This window comes from Natrix helvetica, assembly GCF_964273705.1.
Source record: "Natrix helvetica genome assembly, chromosome: 6".
NCBI lineage: Eukaryota > Metazoa > Chordata > Lepidosauria > Squamata > Natricidae > Natrix > Natrix helvetica.
The window spans coordinates 81,031,759-81,055,370 of record NC_138553.1 but is presented as its reverse complement, the minus strand read 5'-3'; the positions used below and the strand labels follow the sequence as shown (position 1 = coordinate 81,055,370).

At 43.7% G+C, this 23,612-nt stretch overlaps 1 protein-coding gene across 1 annotated transcript in view; it reads right to left on the bottom strand.

Moving 5' to 3' along the window:
* SLC2A13 (solute carrier family 2 member 13) overlaps positions 1-23,612 on the bottom strand; it is an 82,414-nt gene that overhangs the window by 28,888 nt on the left and 29,914 nt on the right. The window contains exons 4-6 of the mRNA XM_081957547.1: positions 19,148-19,256; positions 7,021-7,184; positions 5,574-5,694 (exon numbers count right to left, since the gene is read on the bottom strand). Coding sequence (XP_081813673.1) covers positions 5,574-5,694; positions 7,021-7,184; positions 19,148-19,256 — 394 coding nt within the window. The remainder of the gene's footprint in view (positions 1-5,573; positions 5,695-7,020; positions 7,185-19,147; positions 19,257-23,612) is intronic.

Here is a 23,612-nt window from a genome sequence, read left to right as displayed (position 1 = left end):
TCAACGACTCTCTAAAAAGGATGCAAATGACCAGCTGTCTGCAAGGAATATAAATCTTTCCATTCCCCCACCATCCAGTCAGAGCTGAAGAAGCTTCTTGGATGAGAAGCGAAACGTCTTCAAAGAAAAACAAACAAACTTCCAAATGGCCTCAATGACTCTCTAAAAAGGATGCAAATGACCAGCTGTCTGCAAGGAGAATAAATCTTTCCATTCAGTCAGAGCTGAAGAAGCTTCTGGGATGACAAGCAAAATGTCTTCAAGAGAAAAAAAACAAGGAAAAGTCCAGTTGCCTCCTGAAAAAAACGCACCTTCGGGACAACCGCGACCTGGATGAGTGGGAATCTCTGCAGACTTTTCACTATTGCAATCACTCCGCTTTCTTTAATTTAGAAAGCTTTCCGTTTCTGTCTTTGTGCGTTTCGTATTTCAAGTCTTTTGGGACTCTCTGGAATGATAAGAGTTGTTTGCAGTGTTTCACAATTGGCCTGAAGCACCTAGATTTTATCCATGCTGTGATTGTCGGATCTGAATTTCTCGGAAGGATATTGAAAAATATCATCTTTTTCCTTCTTTTTTTTTTTTTTTAAAAGAGGAGAGTTTCGTATTTATTTCTAAAATATCAAGACGCGCAAGCTCTCTTTTGTGTTGAAAACTTGCCTGCTACCCCCCCCCCCGGGCGTTTTAAATTAAACCAGAGATTTAATAAAGAGAAACATGCTAAAAGCTAGGTTAAGTGTGGCAACCCTCAAAACGGCTTTCGCTGCTTAGCTAATTTCAGGGTTTATTACCAAGTCAGCCTTCAGATCTACGACATGAACTTCCCAATCAAATTCTAATTACATGTTGATTAGAGCAAGGGAAAATGGCTTGCGTGGGCATTTTAAGGTTTCTTCTGAAGGTCTCTGGATCAAATCCTTCCTTTTTTAAAAAACCTTAATCTTTTCATGATAAAGTATGTTTTTAGAACTCAGAATATAGAGCTGGAAGGGACCTTGGAGGTCTTCCAGTCCAACCACCTGCTCAGGCAGGAAACCCTCCACCACTTCAGACAAATGGTTATCCAATCTCTTCTTAAAGACTTCCAGTGTTGGGGCATTCACAACTTCTGGAGGCAAGTTGTTCCACTGATTCATTGTTCTCACTGTCAGGGAATTTCTCCTTAGTTCTAGGTTGCTTCTCTCCTTGATTAGTTTCCACCCATTGCTTCTTGCCTTGCCTTTCGGGGCTTTGGAAAATAAGTTGACCTTCTATTCCAGGGATGGCTAACCGTTTTGCCATCGCGTGCCAAAAGTGAGGGGGGGGGAGCGCAGGGGTTTGTGTGCATGGGCATGACCACATCCATAATTCTATGTGTGTGACACACACTCCCTGCCCTTACATGCCCGATCCCGAAATCTTCAGAGAAGCCTCATGAAGGCTCCGGAGGGCGAAAACTGGCCCTATGGGCAACCCGGAAATCAAAGTTCAGGAACGGACTTCCGGGTTGCCCGTAAGGCCATTTTTCACCCTCCGGAGTCTTGAAAGACAGCCGAAAATGAAGGCCAAAGTAATCTGGCCAGCGCATACATGCGTGCTGGAGTCGACAAGTCAATGCCTCGCGTGCCCTAACAAATGGCTCCATGCGCCACCTGTGGCAAGCGTGCTATAAGTTCACCATCACAGTTCTATTCTTTGTGACATCTCCTCAAATACTAGAATGCTGCTAACTTGTCCCCGCATTCCCCCCCCCAGTCCTTATTTTCTCTAATTTTCTCTCTGAAAAAAAAATGACTTATGACCGTTTTCATGCTCGCAACCATTTCAGCACTCCCATGTTGGCGCAATCAAAATTCAGAATCTTGGCAACTGACTGGTACTTATGACGGTTGCAGTGCCCCTTTTGAGACCAGGCAAACTCAACGGGAAAATCAAATTTCATTTCACAATCCGGTTGCTAACTTAACAATGGCAGTGACTCACTTAACAAGTATGCCAAAAAAAAAAAATCGTAAAATGCGGCAAAATTCACTCAACAACGGCCTTGCTTAACAACAGAAATGTTGGGCTCAATTGTGGTTGTACGTTGAAGACTACCTACATCAGGGGTGTCAAACTCTACTTTGTTGAGGGTTTGTGTTTGACCTTGGAGATATTATATCAAAATTGTTCAAATTCAACAGCGTCTCATAATGAAACAGTCAAACAGTAGCAGAGAAGCAATAGACAATTATTATTTTTTTAGTTAGACAGCAATTCATAAGTCTTTACTGGCTTGTATTCATGCCAATCCAGAATATTTATGAAACTGCATACAGTTGAAGCTGAATTTCAGCATATTTTAGCCAGGACTGTCTTATGCATGTACCAATTTTTCCTATTATGTGTTACATTATCAATACATTGTACAGCCCTATTTAGTAATACCAAGGCTTAATTCCATCCAATGAAAAATAACCGCCTTGACCTAGTTCAAACTCAAGCATTATTTCTCTCCCTTTCTACTTCATTAATGGGTGGCAAACTAAAATCATATTTACGTATGTTGCTAGCTGATGTTATGGATGTAATTTCAACAATTTTTTTGCATCTCCATTAGGTTTTCAGGCTTAATCTGTTGATTTGCTCCGTAATTGGACTTAAAGGAACTTTTAATCACTGTAGACGATGTTTATCATTAAAGAGTTCACATCTAAGAGATGCCTGCAATTTGCCCTTAAAGCAGCCTACGTTGGAACAAAACGCAGGCATGAAATTGCTTTCCTAAATTATGCAACCAACTTATCACCTGGTTGTTGATTCTGTTTTCGAGCTTCATTTAGTAATGAAGGACACAAGGAGCACAACGTGAGACTTACATACTAAGCTTCCTTTAAAAAGATATCATGGAATTTTTGTAGACTACATTCGTTTATCATCGTCCTCTTTTAACGACACCTTAATCCCTTGTGGGGAGGGAGTCTCGGCAACTGAATGAAGCTGAATGTTTGCTGGCCAGATGCCCTTCCTGTTGCCAATGCGGAGTTCTATTCGGCAGATATATTCTCATCGTGCTGAGAGAGAGAAATATCTGCCTCTATCTACGATCGAACGCACAGTCTCCTGATTTAACACATTAAATCCATACTACTTGTATCAACTGGCCAGTTAATGTGCACATGAGAAATATGCATTGTTACTCCCATTTCACTATATGAATCGTAAAGCAGAAGGAACTGTTTATACCATCGGGATGAATTCAATGCAGGAATCCAAATTCAAATGTCCGTCACAGATCCAGCTTTGACCTGAGCACATGTAGCAAAGAGAGACTCATACTAAATAGGTTTTACTGGGAAAGAGCTTCTATAACAGGCAGTTCTCAATTTACAATCATTTCTTTTAGTGACTATTTGAAGTTAACCACAGACCAATGATTTATGAAAGCAAATCCATAAAATGGGGGGAAAACTCATTTAATTTCCTTCGCAATGAAAATTTTACCCTCCGTTGTGGTCATAAGTCGAGGACTAGCTGTAGAATGAAGTACTTTATTCCATTCCTGTATGAATGGTGTCAAAAGACCAAGGCTTAGGATGAGCTGAGTCAATCACACCAATCAGAAAACAGCTGGAAGGGACCTTGGAGGTCTTCTAGTCCAACCCCCTGCTCAAGAAAGAAACCCTATACCATTTCAGACAAATTGGTTATCCAATCTTTTCTTTAAAAAGTCCAGAAAACTATTTCCTTTGGAGGATGTTACAAACAGTATCATAACACTTGGGGGGGAAAGGAAGCTGCAACTTCAGTTACCCTGTTTTCCTGAAAATAAGACCTAACTGGAAAATAAATCCTGGCATGATTTTTCAGGATGCTTGTAATATAAGCCCTACCCCAAAAATAAGCCCGTTAAGACTGTCAGCCGGATGAATGCATTTAGTACCATATTTTCCCCAAAATAAGACCTAACCAGTAAATAAGACCTCGTGCATCTTTTGGAGCAAAAAATAATATAAGACCCTGACTTATTTCAGGGAAACGCAGTAGTCAAGGAAGATCAAAGATAATTTATCAGGATCATAGATGGATTGCATCCTAAGATACTAAAGGAGCTAGCAGAGAGAATAACATGATATTCTCAGTATGTGGGTGGGGGGAACTTCATGGAACAGCAATAACATAAGAAGAGAAATTAAGCTAAGACAAAAGATGAACATGGTTAAAGAATTACTCTGTTATCTGGAACTATTTAGGAATTGTCTACAAAAAAAAAGTTCTATTAAAACAGCCTTGTAACTACTGAATCAAAAACGGCAGTTTTGAGTACTAGGTTAAAAGAAGTCTTTGTTTTATACTCTTGTGTTGTTGCTACCTTCAGTGTGGAGAAAATAATTGGGGTATGTTTTTCTAATATTTGAAGAGTGCCAATTAAAATATTCAAAGAGATATCAAGATTGGATTCGTCACTTCCAGAAAACAACGAACCCTTCGGGAGTTCTGCACCCAAAATGCTTGAGTAATTGTAAATCAGAACTTCAGAAAAAACAATGGCTTCCAACCTGCCTTCCATTGAGGGCCTGTCTAATGCACGAGTCAAAAAGTGGGCTGTGAAAATATTTAGAGACCCCTCGCATCCTGGACATAAATTGTTTCAACTTCTACCCTCAAAACAAGGCTATAGAGCACTGCACACCAAGACAACTAGACACAAGAATAGTTTTTGACCCGAACGCCATCACTCTGCTAAACAAATAATTCCCTCACCATTGTCAAACCATTCAGTAAGGCTGCATTACTATTAGTCTTCTCATCGTTCCTATCACCCATCTCCTCCCACTTATGGCTGTATAACTGTAACTTTGTTCCTTGTATCCTTACGATTGATACTGATTGTTTCTTAGTATAATTTGATTGTTTATTTGTACCATATGACTACCATTAAATGTTGTACCTTATGATTCTTGACGAATGTATCTTGTCTTTTTATGTACACTGAGGGCATCTGCACCAAAGACCAATTCCTTGTGTGTCCAATCACACTCGGCCAATAAAGAATTCTATTCTATTCTATTCTATTCCTATTCTAATTCCTATCCTATTCCCATTCTATTGTATTCTATTCTATTCCTATCCTATTCCTATTCTATTCCTATTCCTATTCTATTCTATTCTATTCCTATCCCATTCCATTCTATTCCTATTCTTATTCTTATTCCTATTCTATTCCTATTCTATTGTATTCTATTCTATTCCTATCCTATTCCCATTCTATTCTATTCCTATTCTTATTCTTATTCCTATTCTATTCCTATTCTATTGCATTCTATTCTATTCCTATCCTATTCCTATTCCTATTCCTATTCCCATTCTATTCTATTCCTATTCTATTCCTATTCCTATTCTATTCCTATTCCTGTTTTATTCCTATTCTACTGTATTCTATTCTATTCTATCCTATTCCTATTCCTATTCCTATTCCCATTCTATTCCTATTCTAATTCCTATTCCATTGCATTCTGAATTCTTAACTAATGCAAACATTCATTATACGGTGTTTCATTTGAGCACAACTGCAGAAACAGCAAAGGTTTAATGAGCAAATGTAAACGACTTACCTATATTTTGTGCAGGTGGAGTTTTGGCCCGACTGGCTTTCGGGGTGAAGAGTAACTTGTGGTGAAGCTTGAGCCGAGAGCAAAAAACCCAAAGCTAAAACAACCAGCGCCACAGTGGTGCCTATTAAAAAAAAAAACAACCCAACAATCAGCTTCATTCCAGAATACTGTACAGAATTCACACGTGCATGCATGTAGGGAGTCTTTGACTTATGATCATAAGGGAGCCCAATGTTTCTGTGGCTAAGTGAAACGTTTGCTAAATGAATTTGCCCCCCCCCCAATTCTTAACTGAATCACTTAGTTCAGGGGTGTCAAACTCGATTTCATTGAGGGCCACATCAGGGTTGTGTTTGACCGTGGGGGCCCGGGGGGGGGGCATGGCCAGCTCAACGTCACTCCTTGAGGCTCCGTTTTCAGCTGCAATGGCCTCCTGCAGCCCTCTGCCAGTGAAAAGGAGCCGCGGGGCTCCAGCCGGGTTCCGTTTTCAGCTGCAGTGGCCTCCTGCAGCCCTTTGCCAGGGAAAACAGAGCCCGGGGGGGGGGGGGAGGCTCACAGCCCACCTGGGCTCCGTTTTCAGCCGCAATGGCCTCCTGTAGCACTTTGCCAGCAAATACGGAACTTGGGGAGGATGGCAGAGGGATGCAAGAGGCCGTCGCAGCCGAAAACGGAGCCTGGGAGAGCTGTGCATAGCCATCCCGAGCTCCGTTTTCACTGGCAGAAGCACCGCAGGCCAGTCCTTCACTGTTTCCAGGGTGGTCTCGCGGGCCAGATCTAAGCACCCTGCGGGCCTTGAGTTTGATAACCGACTTAGTCAGTCACTCTAACTAACGAGAAATGTTGGCTCTTCCACTTCTAGATTCTCTGCTCTGAATCACATCAACTTCACCGAGGCTACCTATTAACTATCCTGCCTGTACTATTTTTATACATGACTCCAGGCAGCAAACATATCCAACACACCTTCCTCCCCCTATTTTCCCCACAACATCAGTCCTGTGAGGTGGGCTGGGCTGAGAGAAAGTGATTGGCCCAAGGTCACCCAGATGGCTTTCATGGCTAAAACGGGACTAGAACTCCCCATCTGCTGGTGATTGGCCTAAAGTCACCCAGATGGCTTTCATGGCTAAAGCAGGACTAGAACTCCCATCTCCTGGTGATTGGCCTAAAGTCACCCAGATGGCTTTCATGGCTATGACGGAACTAGAACTCCATGTCTCCTGGTGATTGGCCCAAAGTCACCCAGCTGGCTTTCAGGGCTAAGACAGGACTAGAACTCCCTGTCTCCTGGAGATTAGTCCAAGGCCACCTAGATGGCTTTCATGGGTAAGGCAGGACTAGAACTCCCTGTCTCCTAATTTCTAACCTGCTGTGTTAACCACAAGACCGAATCTCTACGGTCCATGTTCAAATGTGCTTCCATTGGTTCCCGTCCATTCTTACACACCTGCTAAACTTCCCAGGGTGAGTTTGCGCCGGCCGACTTTTTCTACAAGCCAGACTCCCACAAGCGTGAAAGTGAAATTAGTGAAGGCCGTCAAGGCAGCAAGCCAGATGGCCAGGCGGTCATCTCGGACACCCGACATCTGCATGATGGTGGCACTGTAGTACCTGAAAGACAAATAACCTTCTATGTGAAGTACATTCACCGATTTGGACAACAGCGAAGCGACCGATCGGTCTTTGTCATGGATAGCGATAGACGAAATGGTTCTTTCCGGTGACACTAATATTACGCTCAATCCATCAAGATATGATAGATTTGATCCTTGGAAGATTCTGGAACTCGAGCAAATGCCTCCAATGTCTCTCTCTCTCTCGGTATCCGTTCTACGGTTATTATTTCAAGCAATTAGTGAGCATAACACCGGAAATAAGATCTTCAAAGAGACATGAGGGGGGGAAAGCGTACTGTGATTTCTTGCCTTCCCTGGATTTAAAAGCGTTTCTGAAACCGGCAGCTGTTTTCTGCATTGGGGCAAATCAAATTAACTGGTCTGAAGTATTAATAGAGAAGTGGAACAAGTTCTTGTTTAGGTGGCAATAACTACTGAAATAGGGGTTTTGTTTGTTTGTTTCAAATTTATGACTGTCCATCCATCCATCTTTCTATCCTTCCTTCCATCCTTCTATCTATCTATCCAACTTTCTCTCCATCCATCCGTCCATCTATCTTTGTATCCATCCATTATTTATCCATCCATCCCTCTATCCATCCATCCATCCATCCATCCCTCCCTTATCTCTTTATCTATCCATCCATCTTTCTCTCCATCAGTCCATCTATCTCTGCATCCATCATCTCTCCATCCATCCATTCATCTATCCATTGATCCATCTAACTTTCTCTCCATCAGTCCATCTATCTCTGCATCCATCCATCCTCTCTCCATCCTTCTATCTTTCTCTCCGTCTGTCCATCTATCTCTCCATCCATCCATCCACCCACCATCTCTCTACCTATCCATTCATCCATCCATCTTTCATTCCATCAGTCCATCTATCTCTTCATCCATCCATTCATCTCTCCATCCATCCATTATCCATCCATCTATCCATTCATCCATCCTTCTTTCTCTCCATCCATCCATCTCTCTATCCATCCATCCCTTATCTCTTTATCTATCCATCCATCTTTCACTCCATCAGTCCATCATCCATCCATCCATCCATCCATCCATCCATCCATCCATCTAACTTTCTCTCCATCAATCCATCTATCTCTGCATCCATCCATCCTCTCTCCGTCCATCTTTCTCTCCGTCTGTCCATCTATCTCTCCATCCATCCATCCATCCATCCATCCACCATCTCTCTACCTATCCATTCATCCATCCATCTTTCATTCCATCAGTCCATCTATCTTTTCATCCATCCATCCATCCATCCATCCATCAATTATCTCTATCTCTCTATCCACCCATCTATCCATTCATCCATCTATCTTTCTCTCCATCTGTCCATCTATTTATCTTTCTATCCACCTATCCATCCATCCATCTTATACCACCCAAGAAAGTTTTCCTGAGCTCCTGAATATATACATCCATCCATTTTTTTAGCCCATTTGCTAACTGTCACAAGACTCTCTATCCTGGTTTAAGCCTACTGTAGTAGTTGCACTGAAAAAAAACAGAAAAAAATATTATACCTGGGGGATTGTGGTTGACAAGATTTAGCATTTCTAGTTGATTAGATAGCTTGATGATGACTATCTAATTACTCAGCACAGTCCAAAACGCAATCAGCTTTCATCCAGGAACATTTCCAAAATGTAAAACACCGGGAAATGTTTCTATATACGGAAACACAGTCATTGCCTTTGTCTGCAGTTCTGTCCAACCTAATAATATGTTTGGAGTTATTATTAGCCACTACCGGTCCCTGAACAGTTAACATGTCTATTAAAGATGTTTTCTCTTTTGAGATGCAAAGCTAAAAATAACAGGTATTACGAACCCATGATGACACTTCAAATGCTTTCCACTGTTTACATACCACGTTGATTGGATGGCATGTCTTAATGATGGACTAAACTATAGGAAGAGTTTAAAAATAGAGATTGAAAATGGCAAGCAGCATCCACAATGACACCAACGAAGGGATCAAGACAATGCTCATATTTAAGCAGTCATCCAGTACCCCAAAAATACCCCCCCCCCTTGCGTTTAGAAATAACTCAGGTCAGGGGTGAAAAGAGTAAAGTTCTACATTTAGGCAAGAAAAACTAAATGCACAGGTACAGTATAGGTAGTACCTTGCTCAATAGTAGTAACTGGGAGAGGGATCTTGGAGTCCTAGTAGACAATCATTTAAATATGAGCCAGCCGTGTGCAGCAGCTGCCAAAAAAGCCAACACAGTTCTAGGCTGCATCAACAGAGGGATAGAATCAAGAACACATGAAGGGTTAATACCACTTTATAAGGCCTTGGTAAGGCCACACTTGGAATACGGCATCCAGTTTTGGTCTCCACGATGTAGAAAAGATGTGGAGACTCTAGAAAGAGTGCAGAGAAGAGCAACAAAGAGGATTAGGGGACTGGAGACTAAAACATATCAAGAACGGTTGCAGGAACTGGGTATGTCTAGCTTAATGAAAAGAAAGACTAGGGGAGACATGATAGCAGTCTTCCAATATCTCAGAGGTTGCCACAAAGAAGAGGGAGTCAAACTATTCTCCAAGGCACCTGAGGGTAGAACAAGAAGCAATGGTTGGAAACTAACCAAGGAGAGAAGCAACTTAGAACTGAGGAGAAATTTCCTGACAGTGAGAACAATTAATCAGTGGAACAGCTTGCCTCCAGAAGTTGGGAATGCCCCAACACTGGAAGTCTTTAAGAAGATGTTGGATAGCCATTTGTTTGAAACGGTATAGGGTTTCCTGCCTACGCAGGGGGTTGGACTAGAAGACCTCCAAGGTCCCTTCCAACTCTGCTATTGTAAATATTGTATCCAACTTTTTAGATTTCTGGATTTCCAGAATTCCTCAACCAGAACGATAGCTAGATAGAGATGATAGATCAGTTTGTGGCAAACCCCCATAATTTAATGCCCCCCGTGCACCCTGCACATGCCCATGTGACCTGCTCCCGCTGCCCTGCACATGCGCGCACGGCTTTTTTGGAACCTAGGGAGGGCAAAAACGGCCTTCCCCAAACCCCCCTCCCCAGTTTTCTGACTTCCGGTGGGCTCAGTAGGTCCGCTTTTCACCCTCCCCAGCCTCCAGAGGCTTTCTAGGAGCCTAGGAGGGCGAAAAACGGCCCAACGCACAAACCGGAAGTTCAGAAACGGATGTTTTTCTCCCTCCGGAGGCTTCCGAACTTCCGGTTTTCCGCGTTGAGCGTTTTTTCATCCTCCAGAAGCTTCAGGAAAGCGGAGGGCGAAAAGCAGCCAAAAATCAAGGACGAAAATCAGCTGGCCAGCGCGTCCTGGAGCTGACAGGGCAATGCCTCGTGTGCCCTCAGAAATGGCTCAGCGTGCCACCTGTGACATAAGTTTGCCATCACCGTGATAGATGATAAAAATAAACAATAAGTAATGGATGGATGGATGGATGGATGGATGGATGGATGGATGAATGGATGGACAGATAAATAGATTGCATAGACTTATGAAAGGATCCCTGAAGGATTAGAGCATACACAAGAGTGTAACCTAATTCACCTTTTGTTAAATTGCTGTTGAGAGAAGCTCCATTGTAACCTAACGTGCCAACTTCATAGATAAAACTTCCAGGAGAATTGCTAAGCTTAGCTGGTAAACTTGCTTGCAACTTGAAATGTGTGTTCGGCATTCCCTAACAAAGCTCTGTCTTACCGTATTTTTCTGAGTATAAGAGGCACCGGAGTATAAGACGCACCAAGGTTTTAAAGAGGCAATTAAAAAAAAAGTAGGTAGGTAGAGGGAGAGAGGGAGAGAAAGAGAGAGAAATACAGTAGGCAGGTAGGGAGAGAGAGAGAGAGAGAGAGAGAGAGAGTAATTAGGTAGGTAGGTAGGTAGGAGGTAGGTAAAGGGATAGAGAGAGAGAGAGAAATAGAAAGATAAATACAGTAAGTAGGTAGGAAGAGAGAGTGGGTAGATAGGTAGGAGGATTGAGAGAGAAATAGAAAGAGAGAGAGAGAGAGAAATACAGTAGATAGGTAGGGAGAGAAAGAGAGTAGGTAGGTAGATAGAGGGATAGAGAGAGAGAGAGAAATACAGTAGGTAGGTAGAGAGAGAGAGAGAGAGAGAGAGAGAGAGAGAGAGAGAGAGAGAGAGAGAATAGGTAGGAAGGTAGATGTTTCCAGGTGTATTTATTCATGTGCTGGAGAAGGAAATCGCTGACAATCTGCAGCACCAAAGACTCTGTTTCTGCTGGGACAGCACTTGATCAATCTAATTCTCTTCAATCAGTTAGAGCTTTCCAAAAGGGGAAAAAAAGTTTTTGCACTCTGCAAACCTCCCCCAAACAGCCCACTTTTCGCGAAAACAGGACCATTGTTTTCTTTTTAAAAAGGCATGAATAGCCTGGGGGGAACTTGCAGAGTGCTGGGGGGGGGGGGGAGGACAAGCAAAAAATGGCCCGTTTTTCACGAAAATGGGCCCATTTTTTGTCAAAAAATTGCATGCATAGTCTTATGGAGGCTTGTAGAGTGCTGCTGGGGGCTGCGGGGGGGGGGGGAATGGCCCGGTATGCACGGCCATTTTGGTGAAGGGGGAGGGGTTTCGGGAGGCAAAAAATGCTGTATTCGGTGTATAAGACGCACCCAGATTTTCAGCCTCTTTTTTGAGGAAAAAAGGTGCGTCTTACACTCCGAAAAATACGATATATGCCAGAAAATGTATTTCTTTCCTCTTCCAAAGTCGATTGTTTTCAACGCGCTGAGAAAAATCATGAGGTTTTTGTGTAACATGAAATAATGTTTCTAACACTATGACGATCTGTACAAGCTGTGCAAGGACTATATGAAGTTGGACAAAAAGTTTTTTTTTTCACGACTGGACAGTGAGGCTCACACCAGTTCCCCCCCCCCTCTCTCTCTCTGCCTGCTCTGTTAAGTGGGAGACAAAAATGCCCTCAAGTCTTTTTTTGCTTTCTGCAGAAAATAAAAACTGATTATCAGTAGCCTCGTGTTCAGAGTTTCATTGGAATTACCAGATTCTGAGCTGAATTAAAAAACCTTACATTTATTTTCGGGGAAACACAGTAACACGCTCTTTGACATGAAAAACTTTAGGACAGAAGCTTTGGGGGAAAAAATACTCTCTTCGCCCTCTCAAACAAGGCGAAACAAAGCTTCCAGAACTTTCTCCGGTTTCAGCTTAAGGACCATTGAGTTACAAATTGCATATTATACAAGCCCAATACATCCCAAATTCACTGGGTTTCCCAGGTGGGAAACGGGTTTTTTTTCCCCCAGTTGTTGCTTCCATTTATTTCTTTCCTGGAAATGAAATTGTTGAAGGAGAAAAGCCACACAATATATCTGATTGCCAGGAGGCATCTATTGCGACTTGTCAGCTTAAACGTTCCGTGATTTAAAAAAAAAAAAAACTCTGGATGTTGCTGCAGAGGAAAATCATGCAAAAATTGTAAATGTAAACCACCTTGAAAGGAGTGAATTGAAGGCTTTATGGAAGAGATTGCTTTCGAAAATGATCAGTCATCTGCTCTTTCTTTCTAAGCTGCAGTGTAGGGTCTTAGCAGTGGTGAAATTTATTTATTTTTACTACCGGTTCTGTGAGCGTGGCTTGGTAGACATGGTAGGGGAAGGCTACTGCAAAATCCCCCTTCCCTCCCCACTCCAGGGAAAGGATACTGCAAAATCCCCCTTCCCCCCTTACTCCAGGGAAAGGATACTGAAAAATCCCCCTTCCCTCCCCACTCCAGGGGAAGGATACTGCAAAATCCCCCTTCCCTTCCCATTCCAGGGGAAGGATACTGCAAAATCCCCATTTCCTCCTTATTCCAAGGAAAGGATACTGCAAAATCCCCATTCCCTCCCTACTCCAGGGAAAGGATACTGCAAAATCCCCCTTCCCTCCCCACTCCAGGGAAAGGATACTGCAAAATCTCCATTCCCTCCCCACTCCAGGGGAAGAATACTGCAAAATCCCCCTTCCCTCCCCACTCCAGGGGAAGGATACTGCAAAATCCCCAGCCAGAGGTTGTACTTGATGGTTTTCCGAACTACGCAAAATTTCCGCTACTGGTTCTCCAGAACCTGCTGCATTTCACTCCTGGTTCTTAGCCATATGCGCCGTGTATAAAATAACTTCAAGAGGTACACAACAATTGCTGCGTTTGGTGGGTTTCAAATATTGTATGTTCGGCACAGAGTGCCGAAAAGGGAGCTTACACGCTCATCTGGGCCACAACCAGGGAGCATGCGCGTGCCAGAAAATAAATTTTTGGTTTCCGGCCTGTGCTTGTGCACCATCCAGCTAGTCTTCCAGTTAGTGGCACACATGCGTGTGCAACGATCAGCTGGCTGGCGCCTATGCTCATGCTGGAAGATGGAAGACCAGCTCTTCCAGCTGATCGTCATCTACGCATATGCGCCAGAAACCCGGAAGAGGAATGGGGCAAACTGCGTTCGCCATCACGGTTCTAGAGTCTCAAAATCTTTCTTATTATAGCTCGACCAAAACTGGATGTAGTATTCTAGGTGTGGTCTTACTAAGGCTTTACCGAGAGGTATCAGTACCTCACTTGATCTTGATTGTGTATCCCTCTATTAATGCAATTTAGGACTGCATTTGCTTTTTGGCTGCCGCCGCACACTGTTGATGTCCCACAGGGCAGAAAGATATGGAGACATATAATGAATTGTGTTAGTAAACTAGATTTTAAGTTTCCAATCCTTCTCTCCCGCCTCCTGTTTTCCATTTCTTTTGCTCCCTGCTTCTCACTCTTTTTCTGCATTTCTCATAACGTTGCTTCTCCCAAAGGGAAACAACTCAGTGTATCTCTTTCATCTGTAAAACAAGAAAATTACAATAGGTGTGAAGAGGTAGTACTTGTTCTGACCGAGGCTTCCCAAGAGCATATAGCCAACTCCTGGTCCCGACAAAAAACCTCTTTTATTGATTGACTGTGAATTCTGCTCATTCACATCCAGCAAAGTCTCTCGAGGGAGGATTTACAGTCGCAGACCTTCTCTGGCTTGGAGAGCTGACAGGCCGATATCTGGAGAACTTGTGAAGGAGTCTCGGAGAGTCACGAACCAATTAAGCGAACTAATGGTCTCCTGCAAACTCCACTCCCCTTTCGCTCCTCTTTTATTCCCCAATGGGAGGGACCATTCACCGTCCACCTGTGCCTTTACTCCTGAGTCGATCCTTGTCCCTTAGCTGTTCCCTTCGTCTGGCAACTCTGAGCATGCACACACTGGGAAGAGGCTCCAGCTGTTCATCTGCCTCACTGATGTCTGACTCTGAAGGCAGCTGATAACTGTCAGACGGCCCTGGCCCCCTCTCTGCCTCTGACACAGAGCCCTCATCAGAGCCTTCCCCAGACTCCAGGACTGGCCCATCTTCCTCCCCAACCTCCTCACTGTCGGAATGATCCGCTGGCAAGCCACAACAGTATTTTCCATTAGAGAGCCTAGACTTGAGGGGTGTGCCATAATGATATATTGTTCAGATCATGAATTTCTAGTATTTTTTTTATTTATTGCCATTGCACTCTTCCCCTGAAAAGCGGTGAGAGATTTGCATAGCTGTTGCTGTGTCATCTGGTTGTGTTGGGAAAATGTTTTTGAAATAAACGCCTCAAATCTGTTTGCTTTTTATCTCTTAAGTCTTACGCGTCTGCAGACAAGATAGTCTCTTCTTTTTTTAAAAAAAAAAAAATCTCAGTGGAACAACTTTGGGGGTGGGGGAGAAACATGCTTTATAAAAAAAAAAGGCAGGAATAAAAGAATGAATCGAAACCACAAATAAATAAATCATATGTTCAAGGTTATAAATCTTATCGCCAAACTGGTTGTGTCATTAAGCGCTAATGCGGCCCTCGATGACATTAAGTGTTTGACATCCCTGGGTTAGAGGCACCAAAATGAAGACCTTTATTCAATCCATCCATCCATCCTTACTCACTCGTAGACCAATAGATAAAACCCACAATGAAGTAACAGAATAGCAGAGTTGGAAGGGACCTTGGGGGTCTTCTAGTCCAACCCCATGCTTAGGCAGGAAACCCTACACCACTACAGACACATGGTTATCCAATCTCTTCTTAAAAACTTCCAGTGTTGGGGCATTCACAACTTCTGGAAGCAAATCGTTTCATTGATTAATTGTTCTGTCAGGAAATTTCTCCTTAGTTCTAGGTTGCTTCTCTCCTTGGTTAGTTTCCATCCATTGCTTCTTGTCCTACTCTCAGGTGCTTTGAAGAATAGGTTGACGAAGACTGCTATCATGTTACCCCTAGTTCTTCTGCTCATTAAACTACATTAAAATAGATGACACTTCCTAAAATAGTTCTTTATATGTTTTAATTTAACTTAATATAATTAATTTAATTGCTCTAAAAGATCGAAAAAGAATGAGGCAATATCATGGTGTATTGTACAAACCAAGGACAGTATTTAACGGTGGCCAAGGAATAAAATCAAACTGATCCAATAATAACAACTTCAGATAAGACAACTCAGAATGAGAGGGATAATTTACAAAAAAATAGAGATCATAATTTATATGTTATTTATTAAACAACTTTCTATAGCCGCCCAATTTGTGCATGCGTGACTCCAAGCGGCAGACAACATTTAAAAATTTAAACGATCCGTCCAAAAATAAAACTGTTGCAAGATAGAGCGGAGTAAAGATAAACAGGGGGCAGAGAAAAGGCGAAAGGAAGGAAGAAGTTTCTCTCCTTTTTAAAATAATATTGAAAACTGGGATCATCCAATGGCACTGAATAGTGCTCAATTCAGAAGTTATTTTTTTAAAAAGTGAATTATTAATTTAATCATGGAACTGACTTCACTGAAGATATACTGAGAGTCCCCAACTACAATATGTTGTTACGTAAATGCTAGAAAATACAGTTTTACCACCTTTCTTGACACAGTTGTTAAGCGAATCACTGCAGTTCTTAAGTTGTTAAGTGAATCCGGTTTCCCCGTTGACTTTGCTCGTCAGAAGGTCGCAAAAGGAGACCCCGGGACACTGCAACTGTCATAAGTACATGCCAGTTGCCAAGCCTTCTGAATTTCGATCACATGATCGTGGAGATGCGTTATCTCAGTGGGAGCCCCAGAAGGGAGACGGTAGCCATTTATATTTTAAAGCTCTTTCATAATTCAGCATCGTCTCCTTCGCCGACTGTCAGGAAATCGTAGTCCCATTTGATTTCACGCGGTTGCCGTGGCAATAACTAAGGCTACCCTTCCATTTTATCTGCCCAATTTGAAATCTATTAATAGGGAAACAAAAACGAAGTGTGGGGGAAGAGAAACCACTCCATTCTCGTCCATGGCTTTGGGAAGGAGCAGGGGGTGGGCTTCAAAATTTTCAGCAACGGGTTCTCTGCCCGGTTGCTGGGTGGGCGTGGCCATGGTGGGTGTGGCCTAGTCGGCCTCTTGCATCACGTGGGGGGGGCATTTCCACCATCCTCATGCTCCGGAGGCTTTCCGCGTGCCTCTGGGAGGGTAAAAACTGCCTCCCTCAGGTTCTGGAGGCCCTCCGGCGGCCAGAAATGGGCCCATGTCTGGCCTTCCGGAACTCCCAGAAGGCCCGTTTTTCCCCCTCCCCAAGCCTCCACACAGACCCTGCATTTACCGTATTTTTCGGAGTATAAGATGCACCTTTTCCCCCAAAAAAGAGGGTGAAAATCTGGGTGCGTCTTATAAACTGAATACAGCATTTTTGGCCTTCCGAAACCACGCCCCCTTCACCAAAATAGCCGTGCATAGCCTTTAGGAGGCTTCCAGAGTGCTCCTGGGGGCTGGGGAGGGCAGAAATGAGTGAAAAATGGGCCGTTTTTTGCTCATCCCCCCCCCCCCAGCACCAGAAGCACTCTATAAGCCTCCTAAAGGCTATGCATGCCATTTGTTTGACAAAAAACGGGCCTGTTTTTCGTGAAAAACGGACCGGTTTTGGGAGATCTGCAGAGTGCAAAAACTTTTTTTTTTTAAATTGCCTCTTCAAAATCTTGGTGCGTCTTATACTCCGGTGCGTCTTATATTCTGAAAAATACGGTACCTCGCATCCAAAACAGGCCGCATGGGGACTCCTGGGAGGGGCAGGGTGGGAGGGGTGGGGCCAGCCAAAGGTGGGATTTGGAGGTTCTCCAAACTGGCCCTAACGTTAGCGACGGGTTCTCCTGAACCCGAGCTAACCCGTAGCAGCCCACCCCGGAAGGATGGAATAGGATGAGACAGGGAGCGTAGCTTGCTTTAAAAAAAAAACACGTTCAATTGGAAGCTCATTGCAGCGATAAAAAAATATCAAATGAATTTGTCCCGCAGAACCGAATACAAGCCTTGGGTGGAATGAGTTGTTCAAGCCTGTCACAGCAAAGGCCGCCAGGTCGCGCAATGCGTGGACGGCTTCACCTTTATTCTTAGGGATGTGAAAACAGGTTTTAGAGGTGGGAAAACTTCACCTATCTGGATAAGCAAACTTCATCCATCAGAGCGCACAACAAGAATCAATCGCACCCGGAGATTAAAAAGAAAGTAGGCAGCCTTAAATGGAAAAGACTATCTGAGATTGGTGTTGGGTCACCTTGTCGCTGTTTTATCCCACGTTATTTTTTTTCCGAGGATAAAGTCTGCTTTATCTGCAGCCTGTCCAAGGGAAGCCGTTTTTCTTTTAGAAGGTGAAATTAATTCCTCCCTTCCTTCCTGTCTTTTCTTCGTAGTCAGTCCTTCCTTCCTTCCTTCCTCCCTTCCTGTCTTTTCTTCCTAGTCCTTCCTTCCTAGTCCTTCCTTCCTTCCTTCCTTCCTGTCTTTTCTTCCTAATCCATCCTTCTTCCTGTCTTTTCTTCCTAGTCCTTCCTTCCTAGTCCTTCCTTCCTTCCTTCCTTCCTTCCTTCCTTCCTTCCTTCCTTCCTTCCTTCCTTCCTTCCATCCTTCCTTCCTTCCTGTCAACACCGGCAGTCCTCGGGTTAGGACCCCAATCGAGCCCCAAACGTACTGTCATAAATATGAACCGGTGGCCAATCATCTGATTTTGATCATCTGACCACGGGAGAGGCTGCAATTGTCGTAAGTGTGAAAAACGGCTTTTTCCAGTGCCGTCATAACTTCGAACGGTCACTAAACAAACTGTTGTTAGTCGAAGACTACTTCCTACGAGGTCTCCTGCCTGAGCAGAGGGTTGGAGTAGAAGACCTCCAAGGTCCCTTCCAACTCCTGTTATTCTGTTATTCCATTATTCTGACCTGCAAGAGATACAGATGTTTCCTGCAAAGCAGGGTGAATCAAAACTGATGGGCTTTTTAAACAAACAAACAAAACTTTTTTAAGATTTAAATTGGATTTTTTAAAAATCAAATTTGTTTTAACAAAATGCTTTTGGAGTAAAAGTCTATCTAAATATAAAATGTGAACTGGAGCTTAGGTACATAGCATGAGGCTGTTTATTCTGCAATATTGGGACCGTCGGTGAGTCAACAGCGGGACAGAGACGACAGTGGCTCTTTACAGATGATGATTTCAATCGAGTTGATGTAAATCTAGCATTTTTACTAGCGATGCAAACCGTGATTTAAACCGACTTGATTTAAACCCAACCCACCCTGCTGGAAAGAGCATTTTTGTTAAGGTAAAAGCCACACCTGACCTTGGCCGTCACATTATATTGCATTTATTTAGAAACATCAGTGCTCATTCATGTTCAGACAGTTCCTTCCCCCCGCTGGCTGTGAAGTCCTTCAACCGATTGGGAACAAATCATTGAAAAGGTGGAAGCCAAGATGTTCCCAGAGCAAAGCCAAACATGAACGTAAATAGTCATAATATAGGCATTATATCGAACGGTTACTTTAGTACTTTGCATTGCTAAACCGTTTTAACGATGTTTTCCGTCTCTTAAACTGAAAATAAAGGGTGGAATTTTCTTTAAAAAGTTGAATGATACATACATGACTGTGTTAATACCTGCCAGCTGTTGGAACATCTGTAAACCGCAGCCCACAATCAGCTGCCTTCGGGTCGGAGGATAAGTCAGCATTCGGTAGATTACCGGTCCACCTTTAAAAGAAACAGAGGGGAAAAAAATGTTTTCATTCATTTAGCATTTCAAACTAACACTTTTCAAATCTTCTTAATATACAGGGAGTCCTCGACTTGCTTAGTGACCGTTCTGTTCTGACCCAGCTCCCCAAACACGACAAAACCTCGGAAGTGAACTCAAAAGATACCTTTATTACGAGCGCTGTCAGCCCAGGCAAAAAGTTTCTCTCTCACCGCAGGCTAATAAGTCTGTCCAGCAGGGAGATGAGTAGTTGTCTGCCACATCTATTCATCTCCACCCCCTGCCTTTTATCCTCAGAGCTAGAGTGGGACTTTGCTAGCAGCAGTGGCTCTTCCGTCCCAAGGACCAGCCCATAGATTTCCACTGCTCTCCTCTCCTCTGCCTTCTGCGCATCTGCGTGTCAGGCACTGGACCCAGCTGTTCCTCCTCTTCCTCATCAGCCATCTCCAGATCTGGGGGCTGTTGACTCTCCATCTGAGGGCTGACGGACAGTCCAGGCTCCGCCCCTCTCTCTCTCTCTCTCTCTCTCTCTCTCTCTCTCTCTCTGCCAGCCCCATTCCCTCTTCCCCCTCGGAGCTCTCAGGCTGCCTTGATGCTGACCCTAACTCCCACACCTCCTCCTCATCCGATTCAGCTGCTGGGAGGACGGGGGCAGCCGACAGGCCACAGCATGTTCCAAGTTACAACAGTGCTGAAAAAAACTTACTTAGGACCGTTATATTCACCCTTACAACCGCTGCTAAAAGGACAGCATTTTGTGTTCCGAAATGTTTATACTGTTAAAACCTGTGTGGTTTTGAAACACAACTGCAATATTGACTTCAGAATGAAAGCATTCCAAAGGGGACAACAAAACCTTTGATGTTAATTACTCAGTGGCCAGAGAGGCATTGTAACATCTAACCTCGCTGATTCTTCCGTTTACATGAGAAAAACCTCACGGCATTTTGCTCCAAGTGAAGCTTAAATTAATCACAACTCTTGTGCCGTTGGAAAGGGGAAAATGCATATTTTATTATTTTTTTATACCTTCCTGGGTGAAATTCCAGGAAATCTAACATTGAGCAATACTGATATATTCTTACTAGAGGTAGTCCTCAACTTACAACAGCTCATATTTTGGCGGAAGTTACAACAGCACTGAAAAAAGTCGCTTAGGATGGTTTTTCACACTTTGCAGCGTCCCCATGATTCGTGCAATCCAAATTCAGAGGCTTGGCAACAGACTCGTACTTATGACGGTTGTAGTGTCCCGGGGTCATGTGATCCCCTTTTTGCGACTTTCGGACAAGCCAAGTCAATGGGGAAAGCCGGATTCACTTAACAACCGTGATGCCAATCTAAACAACTGGAGTGATTCACTTAACAACTGTGGCAAGAAAGGCCTCAATTAAGCCTGACGCATAATTTCTTTCTGACTTTTCAAAACAAATAAAGCATACGTAATAGACCAGTTATCGAAGTTAAAGAATAAAAAGCAATAAAAATAAAAATTCTCCAGTGTATTACAATGGCTCTTAGTCATACATGAGTAAGAAACTACAAGTTGGCTGATTCACAACAGAAAAAACAAACCTGAACAGTGAGAAAGGTACTATATACCCTGTTTCCTTGAAAATAAGACCTCCCCGGATAATAAGTCCAATCGGGCTTTTGAGCGCAGGCGCTAAAATAAGCCCTCCCGGAAAATATTGCAACCCAGCCGCAACCGTGAGGTGACCACGCTCGCCGCCTCCTGCACCTCAAAAATAATAAGACCTCCCCGAAAATAAGGCCAAGCGCTTATCGCACTGTAATGAAAATAAACATTATTGCTACCTTAAAAATAGTAAGACTATTAACTCAGACCGTTAAAATAGCTGATGGTGCAAATTACAAGCGTTTGTTGCTGCTCTAAGCTCAACCCAACAAGGCAGAGGATCTGAAATCTTCTATAAATGCTTCACTTGTGCTCAGTGACTCTACCCTGGACATACTAGATAAGCAAACATATCTTCGTTTACACAGTTCTCTGCCTTCCAGCTATTGCATTAAAGGGAAAGGTTCCCCTTGCACATATGTGCTAGTTGTTCCTGACTCTAGGCGGCGGTGCTCATCATTTCTTTGTTTCAAAGCCAAAGAGCCGGCGCTGCCCGAAGACGTCTCCGTGGTCATGTGGTCGGCATGACTCAATGCCGAAGGCGCACGGAACGCTGTTCCCTTCCCACCAAAGGTGGTTCCTATTTTTCCACTTGCATTTTTTACGTGCTTTAGAACTTCTAGGTTGGCAGAAAGTGGGACAAGTAACGGGAGCTCACTCTGTTACACGGCGCTAGGGATTCGAACCGCCAAACTGTGGACTTTTCTGATCGACAAGCTCAGCAAGTGAGCCACCGAGCCACCGCGTCCCCTTATTTGTAAATCGATTGCATTATAAATATATTAAAGTATTTCTAACAGTGTTCGGTAGACTGACTTTCAAGGCGACGTACAAGACATTCGGAAAGTATTCGCAGGAGAAGGAATGGCAGAACCTAGGGGTGGAGTTAAGAGAGGGGTTAGCCTAGAATCTCTACGAGGTCACAAGACGAATGAAGTCCAACCTCCCTTGAATTCCATTGACCCCTGTCTAACTCTAAGCAGATGCTGCACTGTTATTTTAGAAGATTCCTGAGCGTAGGCTTTTAGCAATGAAGCTGTTGAGTTCCAATTAAACTTCCCGTGTGGACTAGTCTTTTGCGCCTAACGTATTTCGAACCACAATCTCAAGAAGCAGAAAACTGAAAATATCCATCTCTTCCTAACCAGGAAAGTCCAAAATACTTCCTGTTTGCTTCACTACCACCACTTCTGACAATTAAAGTCTCGGAAGATAGCGTGGGCGAATTCTTTCATACCTGGAGTTTTTAACTATACAAAAGACTATATATTACATTCTACAAGGTCACCTGTATTTATGGGCACGGGAGAAGAAAGGACTGCAAATTTCATCGTTCTAAAGCAGTGTCAGCAAACCTTTCCACCACCGAGTGCTAAAATGGGAGCGCACGTGCCGGAAACCAGAAAAGCAGCCGCCTGGTAGCGCATGTACGGGCCGGGAAGTTGATCTTTTGGTTTCTGGTGTGCGCATGCGCGCTGGCCACCTGGCCTTCCTGTTTCTGGAAGACCAGCTGGCCGGTGCACATGTGCGTGTTGGGAAGACGATTTTCCGGTTTCCAGCGCACATACACACACCGGGCTGCTGTTGTTACAGTTTTCAGCATGCGCGCATGTGCAACAGCCAGCTGGTCTTTGAGTGCGCATGAACGTCAGAAACTGGACAATCAGGTGTACATGCAGACCCCAGAAACTGGAAGATCATCTCCCTGGCGTGCGCATGCGCAGAGGACTACTGCTCTTCCAGTTTCCGGCACTCCTGCGTGCGTGAAAACCATCTGGCCGGCACCTGGAAGAGCAACTGGCGACGGCTCGCATGCCCGGAGAGATGGCTCTGCGTGCCACTTCTGGAACGGGTGCCATAGGTTTGCCATCACGGTTCTAAAGTATTTTCATGTATATATTTAAAAACCTGGAGAGAGAACCGCGGGAAAGATTGTTCTTCCTCTATGCCCAAACTATCTGAAGCCAAGACATTCCACTGATTAATTGTTCTCATTATCAGGTAATTTTCCCTTAGTTCTAGGCTGCTTCTCTCCTTGATTAGTTTCCATCCGTTCTTCCTTGCCTTGCCTTCTGCTGCTTTGGGCAATAAGTTGACCTCATCTTCTTTGTGGCAACCCCTTAAGATATTGGAACATTGCTATTGTGTCACCCCAAGTCCTCCTTTTCACTGGACTAGACATACCCCAATCCCTGCAACCGTTCTCCATATGTTTTGGCCTCTAATCCCCTAAGAAAAATATCATTTTTCCTACACATTTAATGATTCATACCATTTGCCGTTCTCTTCTCTGTTTCATTAAAATATAGAGCGTTTTATTTCCACGATGGGCTGTGCTGAGGTTCTGATGCACTGCAATTCTGTCAAGGGTGGAATTAAATTTTGTAAATATACTAACTACATTATTCCGCGGCGGCTCTGTATTTGCTCCTGGTATCAGCGACACGGCTGCAGACAAGAGCTTCAACATCGGTTTTGTGGCAAACCGATAGGGGTGGAGAAGAGTATCATGCTCATCTCCTTGCTTCTTTGCAATTATTTAATGACAGAAATCATTACCGAAGCTTTTTAAAGAGTGAGAACCAACCTAGAAGCAAGGAGACATTTTCTTGACAGGGAGAACAGTTAAGCAATGGAATAAGCTTGCCTCCTGACCAGCATGCCACCTCTGCTCCTGAAGTCATGGGTACTCCGTTGCTGGAGGTTTTCAAAA